This window comes from Schistocerca serialis, chromosome 4 (assembly GCF_023864345.2).
Source record: "Schistocerca serialis cubense isolate TAMUIC-IGC-003099 chromosome 4, iqSchSeri2.2, whole genome shotgun sequence".
Classification (NCBI taxonomy): Eukaryota; Metazoa; Arthropoda; class Insecta; order Orthoptera; family Acrididae; genus Schistocerca; species Schistocerca serialis.
In genome coordinates, this window is record NC_064641.1 from 185,592,383 (window position 1) to 185,616,267 (window position 23,885).

The 23,885-nt window shown below is 44.5% G+C and overlaps 1 protein-coding gene across 2 annotated transcripts in view; it reads left to right on the plus strand.

The window, feature by feature from the left end:
- LOC126473225 (Werner syndrome ATP-dependent helicase-like) overlaps nt 1-23,604 on the plus strand; it is a 226,536-nt gene extending 202,932 nt beyond the window's left edge. For both annotated transcript variants that reach the window (XM_050100136.1, XM_050100137.1), the window contains 3 exons: nt 447-645; nt 6,101-6,243; nt 22,757-23,604. In XM_050100136.1, coding sequence (XP_049956093.1) covers nt 447-645; nt 6,101-6,243; nt 22,757-23,508 — 1,094 coding nt within the window. In that variant the 3' untranslated portion in view covers nt 23,509-23,604. The remainder of the gene's footprint in view (nt 1-446; nt 646-6,100; nt 6,244-22,756) is intronic.
- Nucleotides 23,605-23,885: the final 281 nt, after the last annotated feature.

The following is a 23,885-nucleotide window of genomic DNA, read 5'->3' on the forward strand; positions in this document are numbered from 1 at the left end:
AAATCAGACCTTGGTGGTCAACACTTCAACGATGATGATGAGCTGAAAGAACATGTTACCACATGGTTGAATACAAAGGCAGCAATCGTCTGTGAAGAAGGCATACAAAAACTTGTGCTACGCTATGGCAAGTGTCTACAAAATTTCGGAAGCTATGTAGAAAAGTACTTTAACAGTTGTAGATTTTTGTACAATAAATATTTTCCTGTATCTGCACACATTTGTTTTATATAACCAAATGGAACTTACTTTGTGGACATACCTCGTATTTAAATCTCTCAGTGAAACTATGCAAAATAGTAAAATTATCCAGGCATCTAAATAACTAGCCACAGAAATCATTTGACTTTCCGTGAATGAATGAATGAGTGAATGAATTTTAGTTGTTTTTTTGTTAGGAATCTGTGAGAAGATATTTTGTTTTAATAACAGATTTTCCTTTTCAGTGGAAGGTTTCACAGGAGCTAAAGTAGAGAAATTTGGTCCAGCTATTGTTCTGAAGGTAACAAAATTTTGCCAACAGCATGGTGTCCCTCAAGATATTGTGACAACTCAAGATCTTATTGAAAAAATTTCACAGACTGCAAATGTAACGTACAGTCTGTTTCGTCAGGGAAAAAGTCCTGATCGTATAGCTTCAGAGAGGTTTGTGTTGCAGCTTATTTGTTAATAACATCAATACTTTCAGGTAATTTAGTATTTCAATAATGTGATGTTATCAGGAGAAATCTTTTCATGTAACATTACTGCCATTGCCATTACACATGGTCTCAATGAAATTATAGCACTATACTTAAGAAGTAACAAAAGTGATGACTGGAGGTGCGTGGTTGTAGTAGTAGTAGTAGTAGTAGTAGTAGTTTTATTCATCTGCAGACACTTTTAAAGGGTATTGGACATTTCATAGTATTATTGTTTGATAAAAAACAAACAAAAGAAATCTTAATTGACATATATGGGCATTTGCATACTTACAAATCTGCTTAAACAAGAATGGCACAGGTAGTTGGCCATGGCAATATAGCAGGAACCATTCTGGTTCCAAGTAAGAATGACCAGATGGAATTCGAGTCTCTATCCTGTTGAATATAAGGCAAGTCCATCTAAATAGCACAACCTCATTCAGTGTATCTCTAGTGTGCTATACTGTTTTGCAAAGAAGTTGTTTACTAACATGAAAAGATAGTGCTACACTGTTCATTTGTCATTGCCGATCACTGTACACACATTACTTTATTACACAGCATTGTGCACACTATCAGGTAGCATCAGACCAGTGCAGAAGTAGTCATTTCCACCCCTTCTTTTGGCATGCTCCCCTATTGTTGTGCACTTGCTATAGCTCTCTGTTGACAAAAATATGAAGTCTTCATGTAAATAGTACATTTACTTCAACAGCCACCCACCAGTTTTTTGATCCAACAATACTTTAGCAGCTATAATGTATTGTTGAACATCGGCAAGCTATATTGTCGGTATCTGTGCAAGTCAATCTCTGTGTCACTATGTAAAGTGTGTCAGCAGTGGTTGTATGCTTGGTAACATTTTGTTATCATGCAGAGTGAGTGGTGGCTGAAATGCCACTAAGATAACAGTGTGCACTTACTGTCATGTGTTGAGTTACTGTCATTGGTGGCTATGAAAGAAGGGAACTCAAAGGTTGATGGAACTGATCATCTTGTAGTTATCAGTTTGCCGGTTCTGCAGTGTAGGAGACTTTGCTTGCATTCTCAATTTACTCCTCTTGTTGAAATGATGATGATGGCTGACCTGTCAAATGTCCAGACAGTTCGTGACATCATTGCATATTTCTCAATGTTTCTCATTCAGTGTTAGTTTAGGCCCTGTTGGAAATGCTGTTACACATACTCATTTAAATCTGTGCTATTACAATATCGTATTAAGTTGTCTTCTTCAAAACTGGCTCCACAGCCATCAAATGCTGATTAAATAATTTAGGTGTGAAGGAGACCACTTACCAAATAGCAGAAGGGCCAAGTCATCGAGAGGCACACACCAAAGAGAATGAAAACTTTGCGAGCTTTTGGAAGAGCGCGTGCCTGCCGGACCCCCCCCCCCCCCCCCCCCCCCACACACACACACACACACACACACACACACACACACACACTGCTTATTGTAAAGCAAACAAAATCATCTAAGCAAACATTCTTCTTCCGGCATTGCATATACAAACCCAACAGGAAAAAACCCAAATCTGCGGTACCCTCTGTCGTGCCCTTCAGAATGGTTTCTAGATGTATTTGTAGACAAAAGATATCACAGCTCGGCAGATGGTGTTAGTGGTACCTGGCAGACACAGCAAGATGGAGAAGTTGAGAAAACATGTGGAAAATGGTAGGAAGACATTTCATTATGAATACACTCTATGAATTAGTCTCAGAAGTTTTGTGGAGGAGAATTAAATTTCAGTTTCCTGTCAGTGATGAGGCCTATAGAGACAGAGCACATGCTCAGATTGTATATGAGGCACACACCAAAGAGTCTACCAAAATTAATGGCCACTGCCAAACTGGGCCCAAGAACACAAGTTGACCACCTGGTGGCACAATATGCTGCTGATCACAACATGTTCAAGCTCAATGGCTGCTTCACACCCTGGACTACTTAGGTGAGAGTTAGTCTTGCAACACATCCTTTGCTCCTGTAATTCTTCTGACCTCAATCTCTGCTAACTCATTGTCCCCATACCCACCAGCCAACCATTTCCCCTTCTTCTGTCCTGTCATCTTCCTGATGCATTGCATCTCACCAGCTCTGATACGTAAGTGTGACATGCTTAACCTGTCACCTGCCACTTCTCCTTCCCTCATTGTTAGCCTGCATACCATCTGCTTCCTGCTGAGCCTTTCGCTACGTGTCACAAACCTCTTCTCCTGCTTCCTGCCTCTTTCTCCCTCAACCCAGCCCATCTGATACAACTCTCATCCCAGTCCACCTGCTGAACTGTATGTTCAGACACCAAAATGTAGTTACACATGTGTCTGTGAGTACACCGTCTCATCAAAAGAATTATTCTGAAAGCTAGCAAAGTTTTCATTCTCTTTTGTGTGTGCCTCTCGACAACTTAATGTTTCTGTTATTTGGTGAGTGGTCACCTTTACTCCTATATTATTTACGTTTTGCCAGAACTTTTCTTATTTTGTAAGTACTGATTAACAAAAGACATGTTTTCATTGAGGCTGTAACTTTATGTATCTCCACATGGAAACTGATAGTGACATGCAGTTATCAGGCAAGTTACACTAAGGAGCACAAATGTTCTACAGTAGCCATCTATATGTTGCAACATGTCCTGGCATGCTTTCCACTACTTTATCTTTTCATTTATATTCTGCAAACAGTCGATGTATCACCACTTACATGCATATGCTTGATAATGATCATGAGGTTGAAACTAGCCAATAACAAAAGTATAACATGAAGTTTCAGCCTCAGTAGAAACATGTCTCCATTTAAGTAGTATAAAATTATCTTTGTGTAGTTTATCTACATGTTGCAGTATTTACAATTTAAAATCTTATGAATTGTGGCTATTAAAAGTCCTGTTCATATTAAGAAATACAATGAAACTGCTTTGTGTCATGTCGGAGTTGAATACGTTTATGGTCAGTAACTCCTGGTATCAAAGAAGATAAAGTGATTCAGAATACTAGTGAAACACTATATTTCAAAGAGGAGGTAATATTTCATATTTTAGTGTAAATAAAGTAGTCCAAGTTTAATGTTTCATCTACTTCTATTCTATGCTCTTTTTGCTCTCTTTTTATGTGCCTGAAAATTCATACAAAAGAAGTTTTTATTTGTTCATTTACTTTTATCAAGTTCCATGGAACTGTGCAAGGCAAATGTAATCAGTTGTGAAATAAATCACTGTGCTATTCAGGGAATCATGCTAATTTAAAAAAAATAAAAAACAACAAGAACACAAAAAAATTTCAGAGGATGGCCCTTAACTAATGAACTGCTTAAACAGAGTGGTGCCATGAGAAATCCTTTCAACTTTCAAAATGAAACCTGAAGAATAGTGCAACCCTTCTGTGAAACAGTTATGAAGGGTGTTAAAATGTAAATAGTTTTTCAGTTGAATTTTTACTGAGTGACTGCTTCAATTCCATTCTGGTGAGTGAATAGGTGGCTCTGTGGCTATGATTAGTAATTAAATTTGGGAGCAATAGGATCTAAATCACCTTCCAAAAGCTAAGGTTTAGATTTCCCGCATTTTCCATAAATTACTCAAGGCAACTGGTTTATTCTGAAAAGGCTATTCCTGATTTCATTCTTGATCCTTCAGAGACTAATGCACGGAGTTTTCCTGTATTTGTCCTGCAATTTATTACCATTTTTCCACACTTTCTCTGACTGTCATAATTTTACTGTGTACCACCATCTCCTGGGCTGTAACATCTTGTGTCTAGAACTACATCTACCCTCTGGAAACCACTGCAGGTACTTACCTTTGCACTGTATATTATCATTTCTCCCTGTTTCATTTGCTTATGAAATGCAGAAAGAAGAACAATAGCTTAAATACTTTTGTATGCAGTGCAATAAGCCGAATATTCTCTTCACACTCCATATGGAAGAGTACATAGAGAGATCTCATATATACCTATTTTCCTCACCAAGTACTATTTCTCGAAACTTTGTAAGTAGGGTTTCACACGATAGTTGACGTCTTATCTTCAAGCATCTGCCAGTTCAGGTATATTCCAGCCTTTCCAAGACACTGTCTCCTTGGTCAGACAACTTGTGCCACCCTTTTTTATAACATTAAGTATCTCCTGTTAGTGCTATTTGGTATACGTACCACACATTTGAGCAGTGTTCTTGGATAAATCCCATGAGTGAATGTTTCATAAGCAGTCTCCTTGTAAACAGATCCCTTTTCCCAGTATTCTACCAATGAAAATGTTTTGTCTTTGCACAGGAAAAAGAGGACAAAAGTTTTGATTGTAAACATTTATTCAATATATTGCCTACATAATGGCAAGACACCTCTCCCCATACCTGAAAAGATGTGAAACTTAATTGTGCCACCAGATGTTGTGTCTGAAATTAAAAATAATGGAACAAGTAAAGGTAACAACTCACTGTATAGCTGAAGTTTCAAGTGATCAATGGACACAAACTACAAGGAAAAAGTTACTAAGCTTTAGACATAATCATTCTTGAGAGATAACTAGTGCAACAACCACATATGCACACAGCTATATTTTACTGACATTGCATTTAATCTGGAACTGGGGTGAGTGGTTGTATCAGGTGCAGTGGACAGGGGGATAAAGGATGTGGGGAGGATTGGTGGAAAGGGTGGCTGTCAGTTGGGAGAGGGGGCAGTGACCACCTAGGATAGGGATGTAGAACAATTGAGCTCACTTTGGTGCAAGTGTTCGGGGCTTTGTGCGTCACTCAGTGGCGTGGAGGAGAGGACTGGGAGGGGAAGATGGAACAGAGGAAGTGGGAGACTGTGGAGAGGACAGTGTGGGTGCCGGATGAGTGAAGCCAGGGTCGTGAAGCAGGGGCTAGGAGAGGCTTAAGCTCGCAGGATTACAGGGTTGAAGGATATGTTGCAAAGACAAGGGTATCATGTAGATTGTGTGTGTGGTGTAATATGACTTTTAAAGGAGTGGAAAGGATTGTGGTAAGATGTTCCTCATTTTCAGGCACATTAATTATTAGTTGAGGCCATGTTGTTCCTGTGTGTGTGTGTGTGTGTGTGTGTGTGTGTGTGTGTGTGTGTGTGTGTGTGTGTGTGTGTGTGTTTATTTTCATTTTCTATTTGCTCTGAAGAAGGTTTCATTCGAAAGCTACCAGTAGTCTGTCTTGTTTGTGTGTGCTTGTTGGTGATTTGACATCTCACCTACACCATGCGTTGCTACCTCCAATTACATATGTACATAGTTATTGAACAACATTTAAAAATTTATGTTGTCATTTAAGTGTAACTGTGCATGCTGATATACAATAGGTGTTCATGTGTCTAGAGCAGATATTTTGCATTATCAGAATCATTACTAACAAGTATACAGCATTCTATTTTCTGTTTCTATGCTTTAATTTACATTTGTTTGAACAGGCAAATCCAGCTATCAACAGTAATCAGTCATCTCGCAGAGGCAATTCGCTCAGGCTTGCCTGTGGACCATAAACAACTTGGTGTTAATGACGACATGCTAGAAATGGTGCTTAATGTTGTTCGGTCTCCTGCATTAGGTTCAGGTGAGCAGTTGCTCTGAAGACAAGTGATGTATTAAGGACCCCCCCACCCCCCACCCTCTCCCCCTCTCCCTTTCCCTCTCCCCCTCCCCCTCTCCCTCTCCCTCTCCCTTTCCCTCTCCCCCTCTCCCTTTTCATAATAATAAGTTATCTGATATTATAACTAAGCTTAAGGGCATGTTGTAGTCATTTTTTGAAAATAAATCACATGGTTAATGAAATACAGTGATACAGGAGCACAATAAACAACAGATGTTTTACAGTACAAGTCACTGCAGAATACCTTCCTTCTTTATTAGTTGATGAGAAAGTAAGTTAATTAATTATCTTCTTATCTTAGTGTCTGCTGAGAGCAATGCTGCAGTGAAAGGAGAAAGCGGTCTGTTCTCTCTTGCAGCCCTGTCATCCACATTCATGCCTCACAGTTGACATATTAATTAACATCTTTTGTTGCACTGAATTAATTTCATAGAAGTGTAGAGCTTAATAATGAAATATGCAGTTCGATTTCCATTCTGAGCATTCGTGATGCAATAAGTTAAATAACTAATCAGTCTCAGTGTACTTTTAAGTGCCCTTCATGTTGTTGTTTTTGTATCTTCACTCATTAACTTTGAAATAATAAACCCTCAACAAATTAACTTGAAACTCAAAAATAATTCTTTCTGATATTTACTTTGTGGCATTTTTGAACCCTTGAATTTCTGCTAATATAGCTATGCTTTTTATTTTGATTTTATGTTGTCATGTTGCTAAAGAGAATTGTCAGTCTGTAGTGAAAAATGATGTATTTGTGTTTCGAAACGAGATGGGGATAGTGAAATAAGTTTTGGCAGGTATTCCCTTAGGCACTGCCAGTATGATTCTACATTAACTAGTCCAGTTAAAGAGTTGTTTGTGTTGTTCTTTGTCAGAGAAATTAGGTGAACTAAGATTTTGAATCATTAGTGAGTTTGGATTGGACCTGTTAATCAGAATGGCTCTTCCAGCAGATACACTTTTGGAAATTTTCTCTGATAGACTGCCCTTTGACAAGACATTAACTGTGACTTTTTGACTTATAGATACCAGCAACTGTGACTGTTTGACTTATAGATACTAGCTGTCAGTGGTTTCTCTACAAATCCTGTCATTGCAATCAATATTACATACATGTGTTGTACACATGGTCAATAATACGGTCTGCACTTTGATAAATATTTTAATTTTAGAATTGCTACTTACCATAAAGAAGACACATCGGATTGCAGACAGGCACAATCAAAACACACTTACACCCAAATTTAACCATGCTGAACTTTTCAAAATCCTACTCGTCGTCTCCTGATCCCTGCAATGGAAGCACTTGTTTGCCACCAGTCCTTCCAACCAAAACCACCCTAATTCCAACATTGAACACTGTCTCTTCCAGTTGGTACCACCATCCACTCATGATCCTCCCACTCCCCCCTCCCACGTAACCATCTGCTGATCACCTTCCAGGAATGCCTTACCTCTCCAACTTAGCCTCACCATCCTTTCCCACATCCCTTCCTCAGAACTCCAACATTTGGGTAGAAGAAAGAACAACTATACACAACTTCAAAACAAATCCTGACCTAATCATCCTAACTGCAGACAAAGGTTCCACCACTGTTGTTATGAACCATAGTGACTACCTGGCAGAAGGCCTCTGCCAATTATCTGACTCCTCCACCTATAAACTCTGTCAAGTGATCCAATCCCAGAAGTTCAACAAAAACTCCAATCCTTGCTTTTAGCCTTAGGCCCTTCCCAGAATATCTCCCCTGAATCCATTTCCCTCATGAGCCCTATGGTACCCCACATACCTACCTTCTACATGCTCCCCAAAATCCATGAACCCAACAACCCTGGATGTCCGATTGTGGTTCGTTATTGTGCCTCCATTGAAAGAATTTCAGTCCTCATTGACCAACACCTCCAAACACTTACCCATAACCTAGCCTTGCATGTCAAAGACATGAACCACTTCCTTCACCAACTCTCAGCCATCCCCACCCCTTTACCTCCTGAATCCCTACTCATCACTGTTTACACCACCTCCCTATACACCAACATCCCTCAGGCCCATGTTCTTACTGCTATTGAACACTACCTTTCCCAGTGTCCTTCAGACTCCAAACCCTCTACCTTATTCCTCACACATCTATTAATTTTATCCTAACCCCCAACCTCTTTTCATTTGAAGAGAAGATATATAAACAAAATCCACCGCACAGCCATGAGCACCCTCATGGCATCCTCCTATACCAACCTTTTTATGGGCCATCTAGAGGAGACCTTCCTAGCCTCCCAAAACCCCAAACCCCTAGTCTGTTTTAGTTTCATTGATGATATCTTCATGATCTGGACCCAAGGCCAAGACACCCTATCTTCATTCCTTCTCACAACCTCAACATATTCTCTCCCATCCACTTCAAGAAGTCCTCCTCAACCCAGTGTGCCACCTTTCTAGACGTTTACCTCCTCCTACCTGATGACTCCATCTCCACTCCTGTCAGCATTAAACCCACCAGCCACCAACAGTATCTGCATTTTGATAGCTGTCATTCTATTCACACCTAAAAATCCCTCCCATGTGGCCTGGCCGCCCAGGGATGGCGTATCTGCAGTGACAAAAACTCCCTTGCTTAGTATGTTGAGGTTCTCACCAAGGCCTTCCCAGACAGGCACTATCCCCCAGATCTAGTCCACAAACAGACCTCTCATGCCATTTCCCCTCACCACCAATCCTCCCACTACCTGCAAGAACCAGCCACAAAGGAGTGTCCCCTTCATCACCCAGTATCACTCCAGACTGGAACAACTGAACCACATCCTATGCCAGGGCTTTGATTACCTATCATTATCCCCTGAAATGAGGGACATACTACCCACCCCTCCTAAAGTGGTGTTCCATCACCTGTGCAACCTCCACAACACCCTAATCCATCCCTATGCCACTCCCAATCCCAATTCCTTGCCACAAGGCTCATATCCCTTGGAAGACCCAGGTGCAAAACCTGCCCAAGCACTTCCGATTCCAGTCCTGTCACAGATTTATCCTATCCCATTAGGGGTTGGGCCACCTGTGAAAACTACCAGGTCATTACCAGCTCTGCTGCTATCATTTGACAGCATTTTACACTCCTGGAAATTGAAATAAGAACACCGTGAATTCATTGTCCCAGGAAGGGGAAACTTTATTGACACATTCCTGGGGTCAGATACATCACATGATCACACTGACAGAACCACAGGCACATAGACACAGGCAACAGAGCATGCACAATGTCGGCACTAGTACAGTGTATATCCACCTTTCGCAGCAATGCAGGCTGCTATTCTCCCATGGAGACGATCGTAGAGATGCTGGATGTAGTCCTGTGGAACGGTTTGCCATGCCATTTCCACCTGGCGCCTCAGTTAGACCAGCGTTCGTGCTGGACGTGCAGACAGCGTGAGACGACGCTTCATCCAGTCCCAAACATGCTCAATGGGGGACAGATCAGGAGATCTTGCTGGCCAGGGTAGTTGACGTACACCTTCTAGAGCACGTTGGGTGGCACCGGATACATGCAGACGTGCATTGTCCTGTTGGAACAGCAAGTTCCCTTGCCGGTCTAGGAATGGTAGAACGATGGGTTCGATGACGGTTTGGATGTACCGTGCACTATTCAGTGTCCCCTCGACGATCACCAGTGGTGTACGGCCAGTGTAGGAGATCGCTCCCCACACCATGATGCCGGGTGTTGGCCCTGTGTGCCTCGGTCGTATGCAGTCCTGATTGTGGCGCTCACCTGCACGGCGCCAAACACGCATACGACCATCATTGGCACCAAGGCAGAAGCGACTCTCATCGCTGAAGACGACACGTCTCCATTCGTCCCTCCATTCACGCCTGTCGCGACACCACTGGAGGCGGGCTGCACGATGTTGGGGCGTGAGTGGAAGACGACCTAACGGTGTGCGGGACCGTAGCCCAGCTTCATGGAGACGGTTGCGAATGGTCCTCGCCGATACCCCAGGAGCAACAGTGTCCCTAATTTGCTGGGAAGTGGCGGTGCGGTCCCCTACGGCACTGCGTAGGATCCTACGGTCTTGGCGTGCATCCGTCCGTCGCTGCGGTCCGGTCCCAGGTCGACGGGCACGTGCACCTTCCGCCGACCACTGGCGACAACATCGATGTACTGTGGAGACCTCACGCCCCACTTGTTGAGCAATTCGGCGGTACGTCCATCCGGCCTCCCGCATGCCCACTATACGCCCTCGCTCAAAGTCCGTCAACTGCACATACGGTTCAAGTCCACGCTGTCGCGGCATGCTATCAGTGTTAAAGACTGCGATGGAGCTCCGTATGCCACGGCAAACTGGCTGACACTGACGGCGGCGGTGCACAAATGGTGCGCAGCTAGCGCCATTCGACGGCCAACACCGCGGTTCCTGGTGTGTCCGCTGTGCCGTGCGTGTGATCATTGCTTGTACAGCCCTCTCGCAGTGTCCGGAGCAAGTATGGTGGGTCTGACACACCGGTGTCAATGTGTTCTTTTTTCCATTTCCAGGAGTGTATATTGGTATGACTACCAACCAGCTGTCCATCAGGATGAGTAGCTACCGCCAAACCATGGCCAACAACAAAATAGACCACCCTGTGGCACAATATGCAGCTGAAGATAACACATTTGATTTCATTGCATGCATCACTACCCAAGGCATCTGGATCCTTCCATCCACCCAGCTTTTCTGAACTACGAAGATGGGAGTTATGCTTACAACACATTCACTGTTCCCGTAACTATTCTGGTCTCAACAAACGGTAACATACTGTCCCCACACACTCCACCCAACAATTTCCATTCCCTCTATCCTATTGTCTCCTCCCCATTCTCATCACCCACCCAGTTTATTTGCAGCCCTCTGCCAATGCATCAGCCTGTCTCTCCCCCCTCCTCTCCCTTTTTCCTGACCTTCCTGCCCCACAACCTCCTATCACTGCGCCTTTTGGCAATCTAGTCCCTGCACACCCCGCCAGACAGCATTTGTCTCTCTCCCCACCCATACACTACTATCCATTTCCCTTCCCTGTCCCCTCCAGATTGCTGCTTGCATCCCACGTGATAGTTGCATTCCGGCACGAGATGTTGGAGTTGGTGGTTGTGTGTGCTTATATAAGCATCTTTTAATAGTTCCTTTGTGCAACTTGACATGCCTTCTTTATGGTAAGTAGCAATATGTTTTTTCCTACATTGTTGATATTCCTACCTGAAGTTTCCATTGTTTAATTTTAGAATTGTTGCACTAGTTGGGGTTTTAACCTTGTTTATTTACACCTGTAAAATCTCTATAAAACCGAAATTTTATATCTTTAGTACAATAGAAATAGCACAGATTTACTAATAGCTACCCTTAAAAGATGTTCACAATTCCTGTTTTGTTGGAGTGATAGGTGAAAGGAAAAGTTGGTTACTAGGAATTATCTTGCAACTTCATAGTTACATGACCTGCTTTGACCTTTCTAGTACAGCCATAATAACTTGTTGTTCCCGACTGATAGTTGATGGAAGTACTTTTCTTACCATCTTCCACATATTTATAAAGCAAAAGGTATTAACTACTTTACATTATGAACAAAAACATTCACTCATGTATGACCAAGTAACAAACACACTGTGTTTGCATTCAGTAAGCAAAGATAAAAAGTAAGATATAAATAAAAATGGTGTAAAGGTTCTGCACAACTTTTTTAAAGTGAAAACCACACAAATCAGCAGCGCCATATCTTACTTATCATAACCTAAACATGGTCACTCATTTCTATCCAAGACAATTGTAATGATGGGATAGATTCCTTTATGTTCAAGATAAAACAGGAAGAAAGGAAAGTGATGGAATGGCTAACCCATCTCATGACATTTGAAGCTTGTTTTAACAATGATTAAATAATAAACTGTGCAAAATTCTACCAGATGGCTTCTAATTTCAATCGCTCCCCCCCCCCCCCCCCCCCCCCACCCCATCCCTTCCATGTTCTAGTAGCATTTTTCTTCCTTTTCTTACCATCAAATTCTTACTGCTATGGTGACTTCTGTGGTTATGACAATAGATTCACTATGCTGTTCATAGTAGTTCATTCACATTCTTATTTTCTTGATGATTATTAGAGATATTCCTGTGCTAGCCTTGTTAAGTTTTGTGTTGTAAACCCTTTACTCACCTGACCACAATCCCATTCTTCCTGCCTCCTCACTTGACTAATTCCCAATATCCTCAAATTCGGCCTATCCATTTCTCTCTTCAAGTTCTCAAACCTCCCAAGACATAAAAGGGTCTTAACATTTCATGCTCCAGCCTGTACAATGCCAGATTTGTTTTTCCTAATGACAACAGCCTCCGTAGTGGTCTCCACTTGGAGATCCGAAATAAGGGACTGTTTCACCTCCAGAATGTTTTACTCAAGAATATACCATCATACAGCCAATGATAGAGTTGTTTGTCCTTAGAAACAACTGTCATTCTATTTCCCACTTGACTTTAGCCATTCTACAGTACCAACACAGCAAGACCCTAGTTGTTAATATTGCAAGGTTAGATCAGTCTAGTCACCCAGAGTCTATTGCACCTACAATTACTGAAAAGGCGGCTGCTTTATCTTGAGGACCATCTGTTAGTATGGCATTGCCACAGAAACACCCCTGCCCCTACCCCAATGTGGTGGTATCTACGGTATGGCTACCTCTATCATTAAGGAATGCAAGGTGCACCACCATGATAAGGTCCATGGATTGTAGGTGGGAAAATATATTACTGATAAAAATTTTGCATGTTATTAATCTCAAATAAAACTTACATCACAACTAAAAGAAGCAGCACCATAGATTCTAAAATAATTTACTTGTAAGTAAACATAATTTCTTTTGCATTGGTGGAACAGTTATTAGAGCCTCACTCATTAGAAATGGAATATTTCACCTCACCACCTAGAGGAGGCTTTGAGTCGCCGACAGGCACATTGAAAAGTCTCTTTAAATTAAGTATTCAAACAAAACTCTTCTTCTGAAATAAACACACACACACACACACACACACACACACACACACACACACACACACACACACATTCGCAACTTGTACACACATAGCAACTGTCTTCATGCACTGGAGCCTGACTAAAATTGTGTATGATGTATGCAGCAATCTGCTGAGGTGGGTGTTGGGGATAAGGAGGAGGCATTGGAAAGAGAAGAGGACTGATAACAACGTTTGGCTGGAGGAAGATGTTGTGCTACATGGGAGAGCATGCAGGGATATGGTTAGGACAGAATAGGGCTGCTAGGTGGAATGTCAGGAGGCTGTGCTAGGAGGATTTGGGGAATAGAGAGGGGAGAAATAAAAAGGGGGAAAATTCAAGCAAGTGCATTTGTGGGATAGAAGGCTTGTTTAGTGCCAAAGTAGTTGCAGGGAAGGGTATAGGTGAGTCAAGGACAGGGTTTGGCAAAGGTTGAGGTCAGTGAGGCTATTGGAACAAAGGACATGTTTTAGGGAGAGTTCCCACCCGCGCAATTCATAAAAGCTTGTGTTGATATAAGAATCCAGGTGGTGCAGGTTGTGAAGCAGTCATTAAAGAGAAGTTAATTGTGTTGGGCAGTATCTTCTGCAACTAGAAGGTCCCGCCGTCTGATGGTCAGGTTGGTGGTAGCCATTCAGGTGGACATACATCTTGTTATGTCTCTTGTCCACAGTGGTTACAGATTAGTTCATAGATCACATGATAGCTTTCAGAGGTGGTCTGCCATTGATGTAACAGGTGAAGCATGACACAACTGTAATAGGTGATAGTGGGAGGATGTATGGTACAGGTCTTGCATCTGATCTGTTGCAGGGGTATGAGCCTTGAGGCAAGAGGGTTGGAAGCAGGGATGGACAAGGTTATTGCTCAGGTTCAGTGGGCAGTGGAGTTCCAATGTGGGATAGGGAGGATAGTAGAGAGGATATTCCTCATTCCAGAGCATGACAAGAGGTAATCAGAACACCGGCAAAGAATATGATTTAGTTGCTCCATGAGTCATGAGAGAGGTTTTCTATTCTGACTGGATAGTGGGTCTGTGGGAGGTAGTAGGTGACTGAAATAACAAGGTAAGGGAGATCTGTGTCTGAACGAGGTTGGAATGGTAATTTCCGTCTGTGAAGGCCTCAGTGAGACCCTTGGCATATTTTGAGAGGTACTGCTTGTCACTACAGATGTGACGACCACCAGTGGCTAGGCTATATGAAAGGACTTCTTGGTAGGGAATGGGTGGCAGCAGCTGAAGTCGAGGTCTTGTTGGTAACTGGTAGGTTTGATGTGGACAGAGATACTGATGTAGCCACCTTCAGGTGAAGGTCAACATCGAGAAAGGTAGCTTGTTTAGTTGAGGAGCACCAGGTGAAGTGACTGGAGCAGAAAGTGTTGAGGTTTAGGTCCTATCTTCTATATGCTTCCTAAAGTCTGTAAACCCAATCACCCATGATGCCCCATTGAGGCCAGTTAATGTGCTCCTGCAACCTACCCACTTACATGAAAAGACACAAACCATTTTCTGCACCAGCTCTCCACAGTTTCCATTCCTGTACCCCCTGGCAGCCTACTCATCGTTGTCAGTGCTGCCTCCCTGATACTAACACTCCCAGAGCCTGTGGCCATACTGTTGTTGAACACTACCTTCCCCATGCCCCACTGACTCCAGACCCCAACCTCCTTCCTGGTTACTGTGACCAACTATCCTCACCCACCATTACTTCTCCTTTGCAGGCTTCACATACAAACACGTCCGTGATATAGCAGTGGGCACCCGGCGTGGCACCACCCTATGCAAATCTATTCGTGCTCCATCTAGAGGAACCCTCCTTAACCACCCAGAATCCAAAACCCCTCATCTGGTCCAGATTCATTTGTGACATTTTCATGATCTACACCAAGGATGAGGATGCCCAATCTGCGTCCCTGCAGGACCTCATCACCTTCTGGACCCAACAGGTCACCTACTTTGACCGCCATCTCGAGGATGACTAAATCAGTATCTCCATCCACATCAAACCTACCAACCACTTTGACAGCTGCCACCCATTCCATAACAAGAAGTCTGTTCCATAGAGCCTAGCCACCTTTGGTCATTGCATCTGTAGTGATGAACAGTTGCTGTCCAAATATGCTAAGGGCTTCATCGAAACTTCCCTCCCGAACTTGCACAGAAATAGATCTCCTGTGCCTTATCTCTCCAGTCACCTACTATCTCCCACATTCCCACCACCTGGCCATAAAGGAGCACTTCTCTTGTAACTCAGTACCACACAGTACCCTGCGGGCCTGTGGGTTAGAATAGGCCCAAGGTATTCCTGCCTATCGTAAGAGGCGACTAAAAGGAGTCTCTCACCTTTCGGCCTTTATATGATGGTCCCCTGTAGGGTTTGACCTCCACCTTTCTAAATTTTCCCAAAGAGCGAGCCAATTGGGTAAGGGCGCCTTACATGGTGAATCATGTCCATCGTGCATTGAGATCTTTAGCCCACTTTCTTGTTGTGGCACTGCAGTCCCGCTCATCCTCCATCTAGTGAGTGAGGACACCTTCCTGGGTGCATTTTCCTCCACCCACTATGCAGTGCCGTTATCTGTGCTGACTAGGACCACGGAATTCTTTGCAACTCGTATCCAGCACGGTAGCCAGTCCGTTGTGGTGGGGCCGCCAAGTACCCTGTTGGTTATAGCCTCCTGACAACACAGGGATCACTCTGCTGATGCCTGCACCGTTAACTCCCCATGTACGCCAAGGAGTAGATGCCCATCATCTTGGGGCGTCGGGACTCCCGGCAGTTGCCATCCTGCCAGGTGGCCTTTGCTGCGGCTGGGTGGCGTCCGTGGGAGGGCCCCTGATCGGAGTGGGTGGCATCAGCGTGGATGACGCACAATGAAGCATACCACGTCAACACTTGTTGGTGATCAAACACCAACAGTTTCTAAGCATTCCAAGTCTCAGTACAATGCAAATAAGTATGACCCTAAATCATTCCCCTCCCTGGCCACACCATGGGAGGGAACGCCAGGCTAAGGATGGCAGCAAACCTTATTCACCCTTGTACCTCATGTGTATGAGAACTGATGGGGCTCCATTGTTTCGATGAAGCCACAGTTGAGCATTTAGAGGAAAAGTTTGGGAGGTGGAGGGCTTGTGCATAATGCGATCTGGGTCAGTCTTGATAAAAACAGCATACTCTGCCCAGTCACAGACTTCAGTCGCTTCTAACAAGTTGGGGGATGTTTCTGTTACCATCACGCCAATTTAGAGCAGTGATGTGTTCATTTCATGTAGTGCGTCCATCGGAGTCCGAGGGATAATTAGGTTGCCACCGGTGCCTTCATCTTGGCCTTCGAGTGTGACACCTTACCCGAGAAGATCAAGGTGATGGTCTGCCACTGTGGTGTGATGCTTTAAGTGCTGGAAGTTCGGCCATATGTCTTCCCGCTGTACTTCCAGCATCACATGTCGAGATTGTGGACATCCATCACATCCCAATAATCCATGTGCCCCACCTCCCATCTGTTTCAACTGCAGAGAGAATAATTCACCTGGCTCGCCAGACTGCAGGATTTTACAGAAAGAGAGGAAAATCATGGAATACAAGACCCTGGACTGACTGACCTACACTGAGGCCAAGAGAAAATATGAGCACCTACATCCTGTGGCTTTGACTTCCTCATATGCCACTGCTATGAGAACAGTTCCGCGAATTCCAGTCGGCTCTCAGAGCCAGAAGGCTACACCTGCCCCCTTGATGGCGGGGGGCTCTTCCCCCCCCCCCCCCCCTCTCCTCCCCCGTTGCTTGCTTCCACACCACCTACCTTGGGAGCACTGCCCCATCCCCAACCATCGGGGACAACAGTCCCCACTTATCAGCTGGAGAAGCATAAGTCTTCTTCAGCTCCTCTCGGCAGGAAGTGGTCCCTTGGGTCACTCCCTTCCCAGGTTTCTGCTAATGGGAAAGATGACGTCCGCCAGTGGCTGAAGTGCTTAAAAGCAGCTGGTCGTAGGGCTTCATGATCATCCCCAGTCCCGGAGACCGAATCGGTGAAACCCTCACAGCCAGAAAGAGCCAAGGAGCAGCAAGAAAAGTCCAAAAAGAAGACCCCTAAGATATAGGAAATTGTGGTGGCACCCACACCATTTCTACCTACGGGCTCTGCGTCTGGGGATAAGGTGGAGATTCAGGAGTCCACTGAGGACCTAGATCTTGCCGGACCCTCAGACACAATGGATATAGACTGCTCAGGCAATAAGTCGGTGTCAGCAGGTGACCCTGAGGCGTAAACTGCCTCTTTGAATGTTCCATGCCTTGCGAGTCTCACGATGATGTCATCCTCCAGTGGAATTGCGGCTTTCCACCACCTGGCTGAGCTACGGCAGCTTTTAAGCTTCACACCTGCTTTCTGCATTGCCCTCCAGGAAACTTGATTCCCGGCAATGCGGACCCCTGCCCTCCGTGGCTGTAAGTGGTATTACAGGAAGCGTAGTGACTATAATCGAGTGTCAGGTGGAGTTTGCTTTTATATCCTAAACTCAGTCTGTAGTGAAACTGTGCACCTTCAAACCCCTCTTGAAGCTGTGGCTGTCAGAATAAGGACGACACATGATATAACTGTCTGCAATGTATATCTTCCTCCAGATGGTGCAGTACCCCTGAATGTATTAGTGCACTGATTGATCAACTCCCTAAACCTTTCCTACTTCTGGGAGATTTTAACGCCCATAACCACTTGTGGTGTGGCACCATGCTTACTGGCTGAGGTAGAGATGTCAAAACTTTACTGTCTCAGTTCGACCTCTGCCTCTTAAATACTGGGGTTGCCACACATTTCAGTGTGCCTCATGGTAGTTAATTGGCCATTGATTTATCCATTTGCAGCCCAGGACTTCTCCCATCTATCCATTGGAGAGCACATGACAACCTACGTGGTAATGACCACTTCCCCATCTTCCTGTCACTGCCCGGGTGTCAGGCCCATGGACGCCTGTCCAGATGGGCTTTAAAAAAGGCAGATAGGAAACTTTCATCTTTGTGGTCACTGTTGACTCTCTCCCACACGGTAACATCAGTGTGATGGTTGAGCAGGTGACTACAACAATCGTTACTGCAGCGGAGAATGTGATCCCTCGACCTTTAGGGTGCCCCTGGCGAAAGGCAGTCCCTTGGTGGTCGCCGGAAGTCCCTGAGACATTTAAGGAGCATCAGCGAGCTCTACAGCGGCATAAGCGGCACGCTTCCCTGGAGCGCCTTATAGCCTTTAAACGTCTCCGTGCCCACGTTTGCCAGCTTATCAAAAGACGGAAGCAGGAGTGTTGGGAGAGATACGTCTCGACCATTGGGTGTCATACGACACCTTCCCAAGTCTGGACGAAGACCAGACACCTTTTTGGGCACCATACGCCAACAGGAGTCCCTGGCATTAACATCAGAGGTGTGATATCTACCGTCACAAACATGATTTCTGAACACTTTGCTCAAGCACTATGCTCGAGCCTCTGCATCGAAGAACTAACCCTATAACGCCCCATTTACAGAGAGGGAGCTCCTCAGTGCTCTTGCACATTGCTTCAACACACCTCCTGGGCCAGATTGGATCTCCACAGTCAGATGATTAAACATCTCTCATCTGACTACAAGCAACATCTCTCCATCATCTCAAACCGGATCTGGTGCGATGGCGCCTTTCCATTGCAATGGTGGGAGAGTACCATCGTTCTGGTGCTTAAACCTGGTAAAAACCCGCTTGATGTGGATAGCTATCGGCTCATTAGCCTCACCAATGTTCCTAGTAAGCTGCTGGAATGTATGGTGTGTCGGCAGTTGAGTTGGGTCCTGGAGTCATGTGGCCTACTGGCTCCATGTCAGGGCGGCTTCTGCAAGGGTCGCCCTACCACTGATAATCTTGCGTCCCTCGAGCCTGCCATCTGAATAGCCTTTTCCAGACGCCAACATCTTGTTGCTGCCTTTTATGATTTACGAAAAGCATATGACACCACCTGGCGACATCATATCCTTCCCACGTAATACGAGAGGGGTCTCTGAGGCCCACTCCCGATTTTTATCCACAATTTCTTGTCGCTTCGTACTTTTCATGTCTAAGTTAGTGCCGCCCATAGTTCCCCCCATATCCAAGAGAATGGGGTCCTACAGGGCTCCGTATTGAGTGTATCTCTGTTTTTAGTGGCCATTAATGGTCTAGCAGCAGCTGTAGGGCCATCCGTCTCACCTTCTCTGTAAGCAGACGACTTCTGCATTTCGTACTGCTCCACCAGTACTGGTGTTGCTGAGCGGCACCTACAGGGAGCCATCCACAAGGCGCAGTCATGGGCTCTAGCCCATGGTTTCCAGTTTTAGACGACAAAGTCATGTGTTATGCACTTCTGTCGGCATTGTACCATTCATCCGGAACTAGAATTTTACCTTAATGACAATCCATCACTGTAGTGGAGACATATTGATTCTTAGGACTGGTTTTCAGCATCCAATTGACTCGGCATCCTCACCTCCGCCAGCTTAAGCAGAAGTGCTGGCAGCACCTCAATGCCCTCTGCTGCCTGGCCAACACCAACTGGGGTGCAGATCACTCTATGGTGCTGCAGCTCTACAGAGCCCTTGTTCAATCCTGCCTTGACTATGGGAGTGTGGTTTATGGTTCAGCGGTACCCTCAGCGTTGCGTGTACTCGACCCAGTGCACCACTGGCATTCGCCTAGCGATAGGAGCTTCTAGGACGAGTCTAGTGAACAGTGTCCTGGTGGAGGCCGGAGTCCCTCTATTTCAGGTTACGAGTGTACAATTGCTCTACAGTTACATCACAAATGTTTGTGGTTCTCCTGCACATCTGAATTACCGTCTTCTTTTTCTGCCCAAGGGGTTCATCTTCCTCATCAGTGGCCCAGGTCAGGGTGTACAATTGCAGTTTGTGTGCAATCCCTTCTCTCCGAACTGGAGTCCTTGCCTTTACCACCTATACTTGAGGTTCATTCACGAACACCTCCATGGTATACACCTAGGCCGCAGCTTCGCCTGGACCTTTCACATGGCCCTAAGGACTCGGTTACCCTGCGACTCTCCACTATCACTTCCTCTCTATTCTCGACATGTACCAGGGCCATGAAGTGGTTTACACCGATGGCTCGATGGCCAATTGTCAGGTTGGCTTCGCCTATGTTCATGGAGGACATATAGAACGGCACTCCTTGCCAGATGGCTGCAGTGTTTTCACTGCAGAGTTGGCGGCCATATCTCCTGCTCTTGAGCAAATCTGCTCATGCCCAGGCAAGGCATTTCTCCTGTGTACTGACTCCTTGAGCAGCCCACAAGCCATCGACCAGTGCTACCCTCGTCATCCTTTGGTAGTGACCATCCAGGAGTCCATCTATGCCCTGGAACAGTCCAGTTGCTCAGTGGTGTTTGTCTGGACCACAGATCACGTCAGAATCCCAGGCAACGGACTTGCCGACAGGCTGGCCAAACAGGCGACATGGAAATCACTTATGGAGATCGGCTTCTCTGAAACTGACCTGTGTTCAGTATTATGCCGCAAGGTTTTGCGGCTTTAGGAGATGGAATGGCATAACCTCAGTACACACAACAAGCTGCGTGCCATTAAGGAAACTACAATTTTGTGGAAGACCTCTGTGCGTGCCTCTCATAGGGACTCTGTGGGTCCTCTGTCGGCTCCGCATTGTCCATACGTGGCTGACACATGGTTACTTCCCCCGTTGCGAGGACCCACGAATGACGGTCGTCCATCTCTTGCTGGACTGGCCACTTTTAGCCACTCTGCAGTGGCCTTTTAACTTTCTCACTCTAGTGCTTTCAGGGTGGAGGTTTTAATGTGTTGCAGAGTGGCTGGCTTTTCCTTTTTATCCTCATGGTCAGCCAGCCATGATAACCTGCCTTCTTGTTTTAACCTCTTCTACCTGTTTCTTGTGTCTTTGTGGTTTTCTTGTCCCCTTTTGTCCATGTAAGTGTTTGTTGCCCTTCAGTCGTTGTTGTAGTTTTTCCTTTCATTCTGTTTTGTGTTGTAAGTCTCATTGTCTTATTCTAACCCTTGTGACATTGTTTCCTTTGGAACAAGGGACCGATGACCTCGTAGTTTGGTCCCTTCCCTCCTCTTTTAAACCAACCAACCACACAGGACGGGAGCAACAGAATCGCATTCACCACCAGGATTTCAGCTATCATTTATCTTGCCCTAAAGTGAGGAATATCCTTCCCACTAACCACATCACCTCTCCCACAGTCGTATTTCATTGCCCACCGAACCTTAGCAATATCGTTATCCATTTCTATCCCACCCCTGCTTCCAACCTCTTGGCTCATGACTCACATCCCTGCAATACACCTAGATGCAAGATATGATCATAAATCCTCCCACTACCTCCTTCTCTGGTACTGTCCCAGGTATCTAATACCTCATCAAATGCAGGGCTACATGTGAAAGCAGTCATGTGATCTACAAATTAAGGTGCAGCCACTGTCCACTTTCTACATGGGCATGATGACTAACAAGTTGTCTGCCCATATGAATAACCACCGACAACCTGTGGCCAAGAGACAGTTGGACTATCCAGTTGCTGAACATGCTGCCCAGCACAATTTGCTTCACTTTAATTACTGCTTCACAACCTGCACAATCTGGATTCTTTCCACCAACACCAGCTTTTCTGAAGTACACAGGTGTGACCTCTCCCTACAACATACTCTCCATTCCCATGAGCTCCCTGGCCTCAACCTTCACTAGCCCTGTCCTTCACCTAAATATCTGCTTCCCTTCTCCCACTGCTGCATTACACACACCTTCTATCCCATCAATGCACCTATCAGTCTTTCCCGTTTTTGTATTTCTCTCCTCTCCTCTCCTCTCCTCTCTTTTTCTCTTCAGCACATCTCGGCCTCATCCCTCAGCACAGCTTTCTGAACACTGCACCTAGCAGCCACATCCCCTTCCCCACCCCATGCCACCTCCTTACCCCCTCCCCCCCCCATCCACCCACCTACACACACACACACACACACACACACACACACACACACACACACACCAGAAGATGGCTGCTCATGTCAGATACAGTCAGAGTTGGGCTCCAACATCCTGAAATTGGCTGCTCATGTCAGATACAGTCAGAGTTGGGCTCCAGCATCCTGAAATAGTGGCTCTGTGTGTGTGTTTGGGTGTGTGTGTGTGTGTGTGTGTGTGTGTGTGTGTGTGTGTGTGTGTGTGTCAGTCAGTGAGAATGTGTTTTCTATCTTGGAGGAAGCACTTTGTCCGAAACCTTATTTATTTTAGTCATTTCATTGAGCCTATCTCCAACTAAGTGCCTTGTGTATATGGCAAGCATCTATTTGTCCTTTCTATATCATTGTTATTTTATCCTGGACTTTCCATGTTTTGAATATTTACCTCAGTATTTTTTTGTTTAAGATTGTACTAATATGTTTACTCTGCCCTGCAGATATATCAAGACTCCGTCCAATCAAAGAAAATTGTCCAACTGAAATTTCTTGGGAACACCTTAAAATAGCTGTTGCTGTTTTGACCCAGAAATATGGAACTACAAAAGGTGGCAGCTTTCTTATGATGTTGGAAGAATTTAAACGGACCACAGACATACAGTATGAGTATCAGGTTAAAAAGTTTCAGGTTTCGCCTCCACATGATGAGGATGATGGCAAATGGTTTTGTGCAAAGCCATCAGCATCACAGGATTCCAGTGGATGGGAAGATGGTGATGAACTACTTTTTGATGTTGATGATTTAGAACATTTAGAAAAAGTTGAAAAACTATCATGCAAATCAGGAAGTGCATTTGAAGCGACATTTAAAGGTTATTCTCCTCAACATGAAATTTCTACTGCTGCAGATAGTGGTAGCTTCAATGATGGTAGCATAAAACATAAGGGTGCAAGGCATGAAGAAATGTGTGAAAATGAAAGTGACAGCTATAACAAAGACAGGATTATTACTGTAGACGAAAATGAGTGTCCAAAGGAAAGTGAAATAAGTGCAATAGAACAGTCATCTGTAACAAGTGACAATCCTCCTAACAGCAGTCAAAGTAACCAGGAGTCAAGTGAACATCAGGAACTTCATAACAGTGAAAGCACAGTGCAGGGCACCAAGAAACGTGTTCCTGATTGGCTTTCGCAAGAGATGAAACAAGAAGTCAAGACGAAAATGAAAAAATCCTCATTATTTAAACTATAATTATTTATTTAGTGAAATAGTTCAGGCAACAATTATATATTTTTTAATTGTTCATTGCATTTTTGTCTACAATTAAATTTTTTAATCATCTTTAAATTTTTTTTGCTTGTGATTCGTAAAGTTCATTAGGTACCTTCGAATAGTTCTTACGTCTCAGTTTTGAGTGTTTCTCATTGCTGTTGAATAAGTGTTTATATTTTTTGTGTTGGTAACATTCTGATATCATGGTAGTAATTTCGCTATAATTCTGAGAGAAACTAATTCTACTATAAAAAGCTGAGAATGTCATATGTTACTGAAGCAGATACTTGACTCCTTTTAATACAAATCACTCTGTGATTTTGCTTTGAAGAACTGCTGCTTCTGAAGTGACCCTG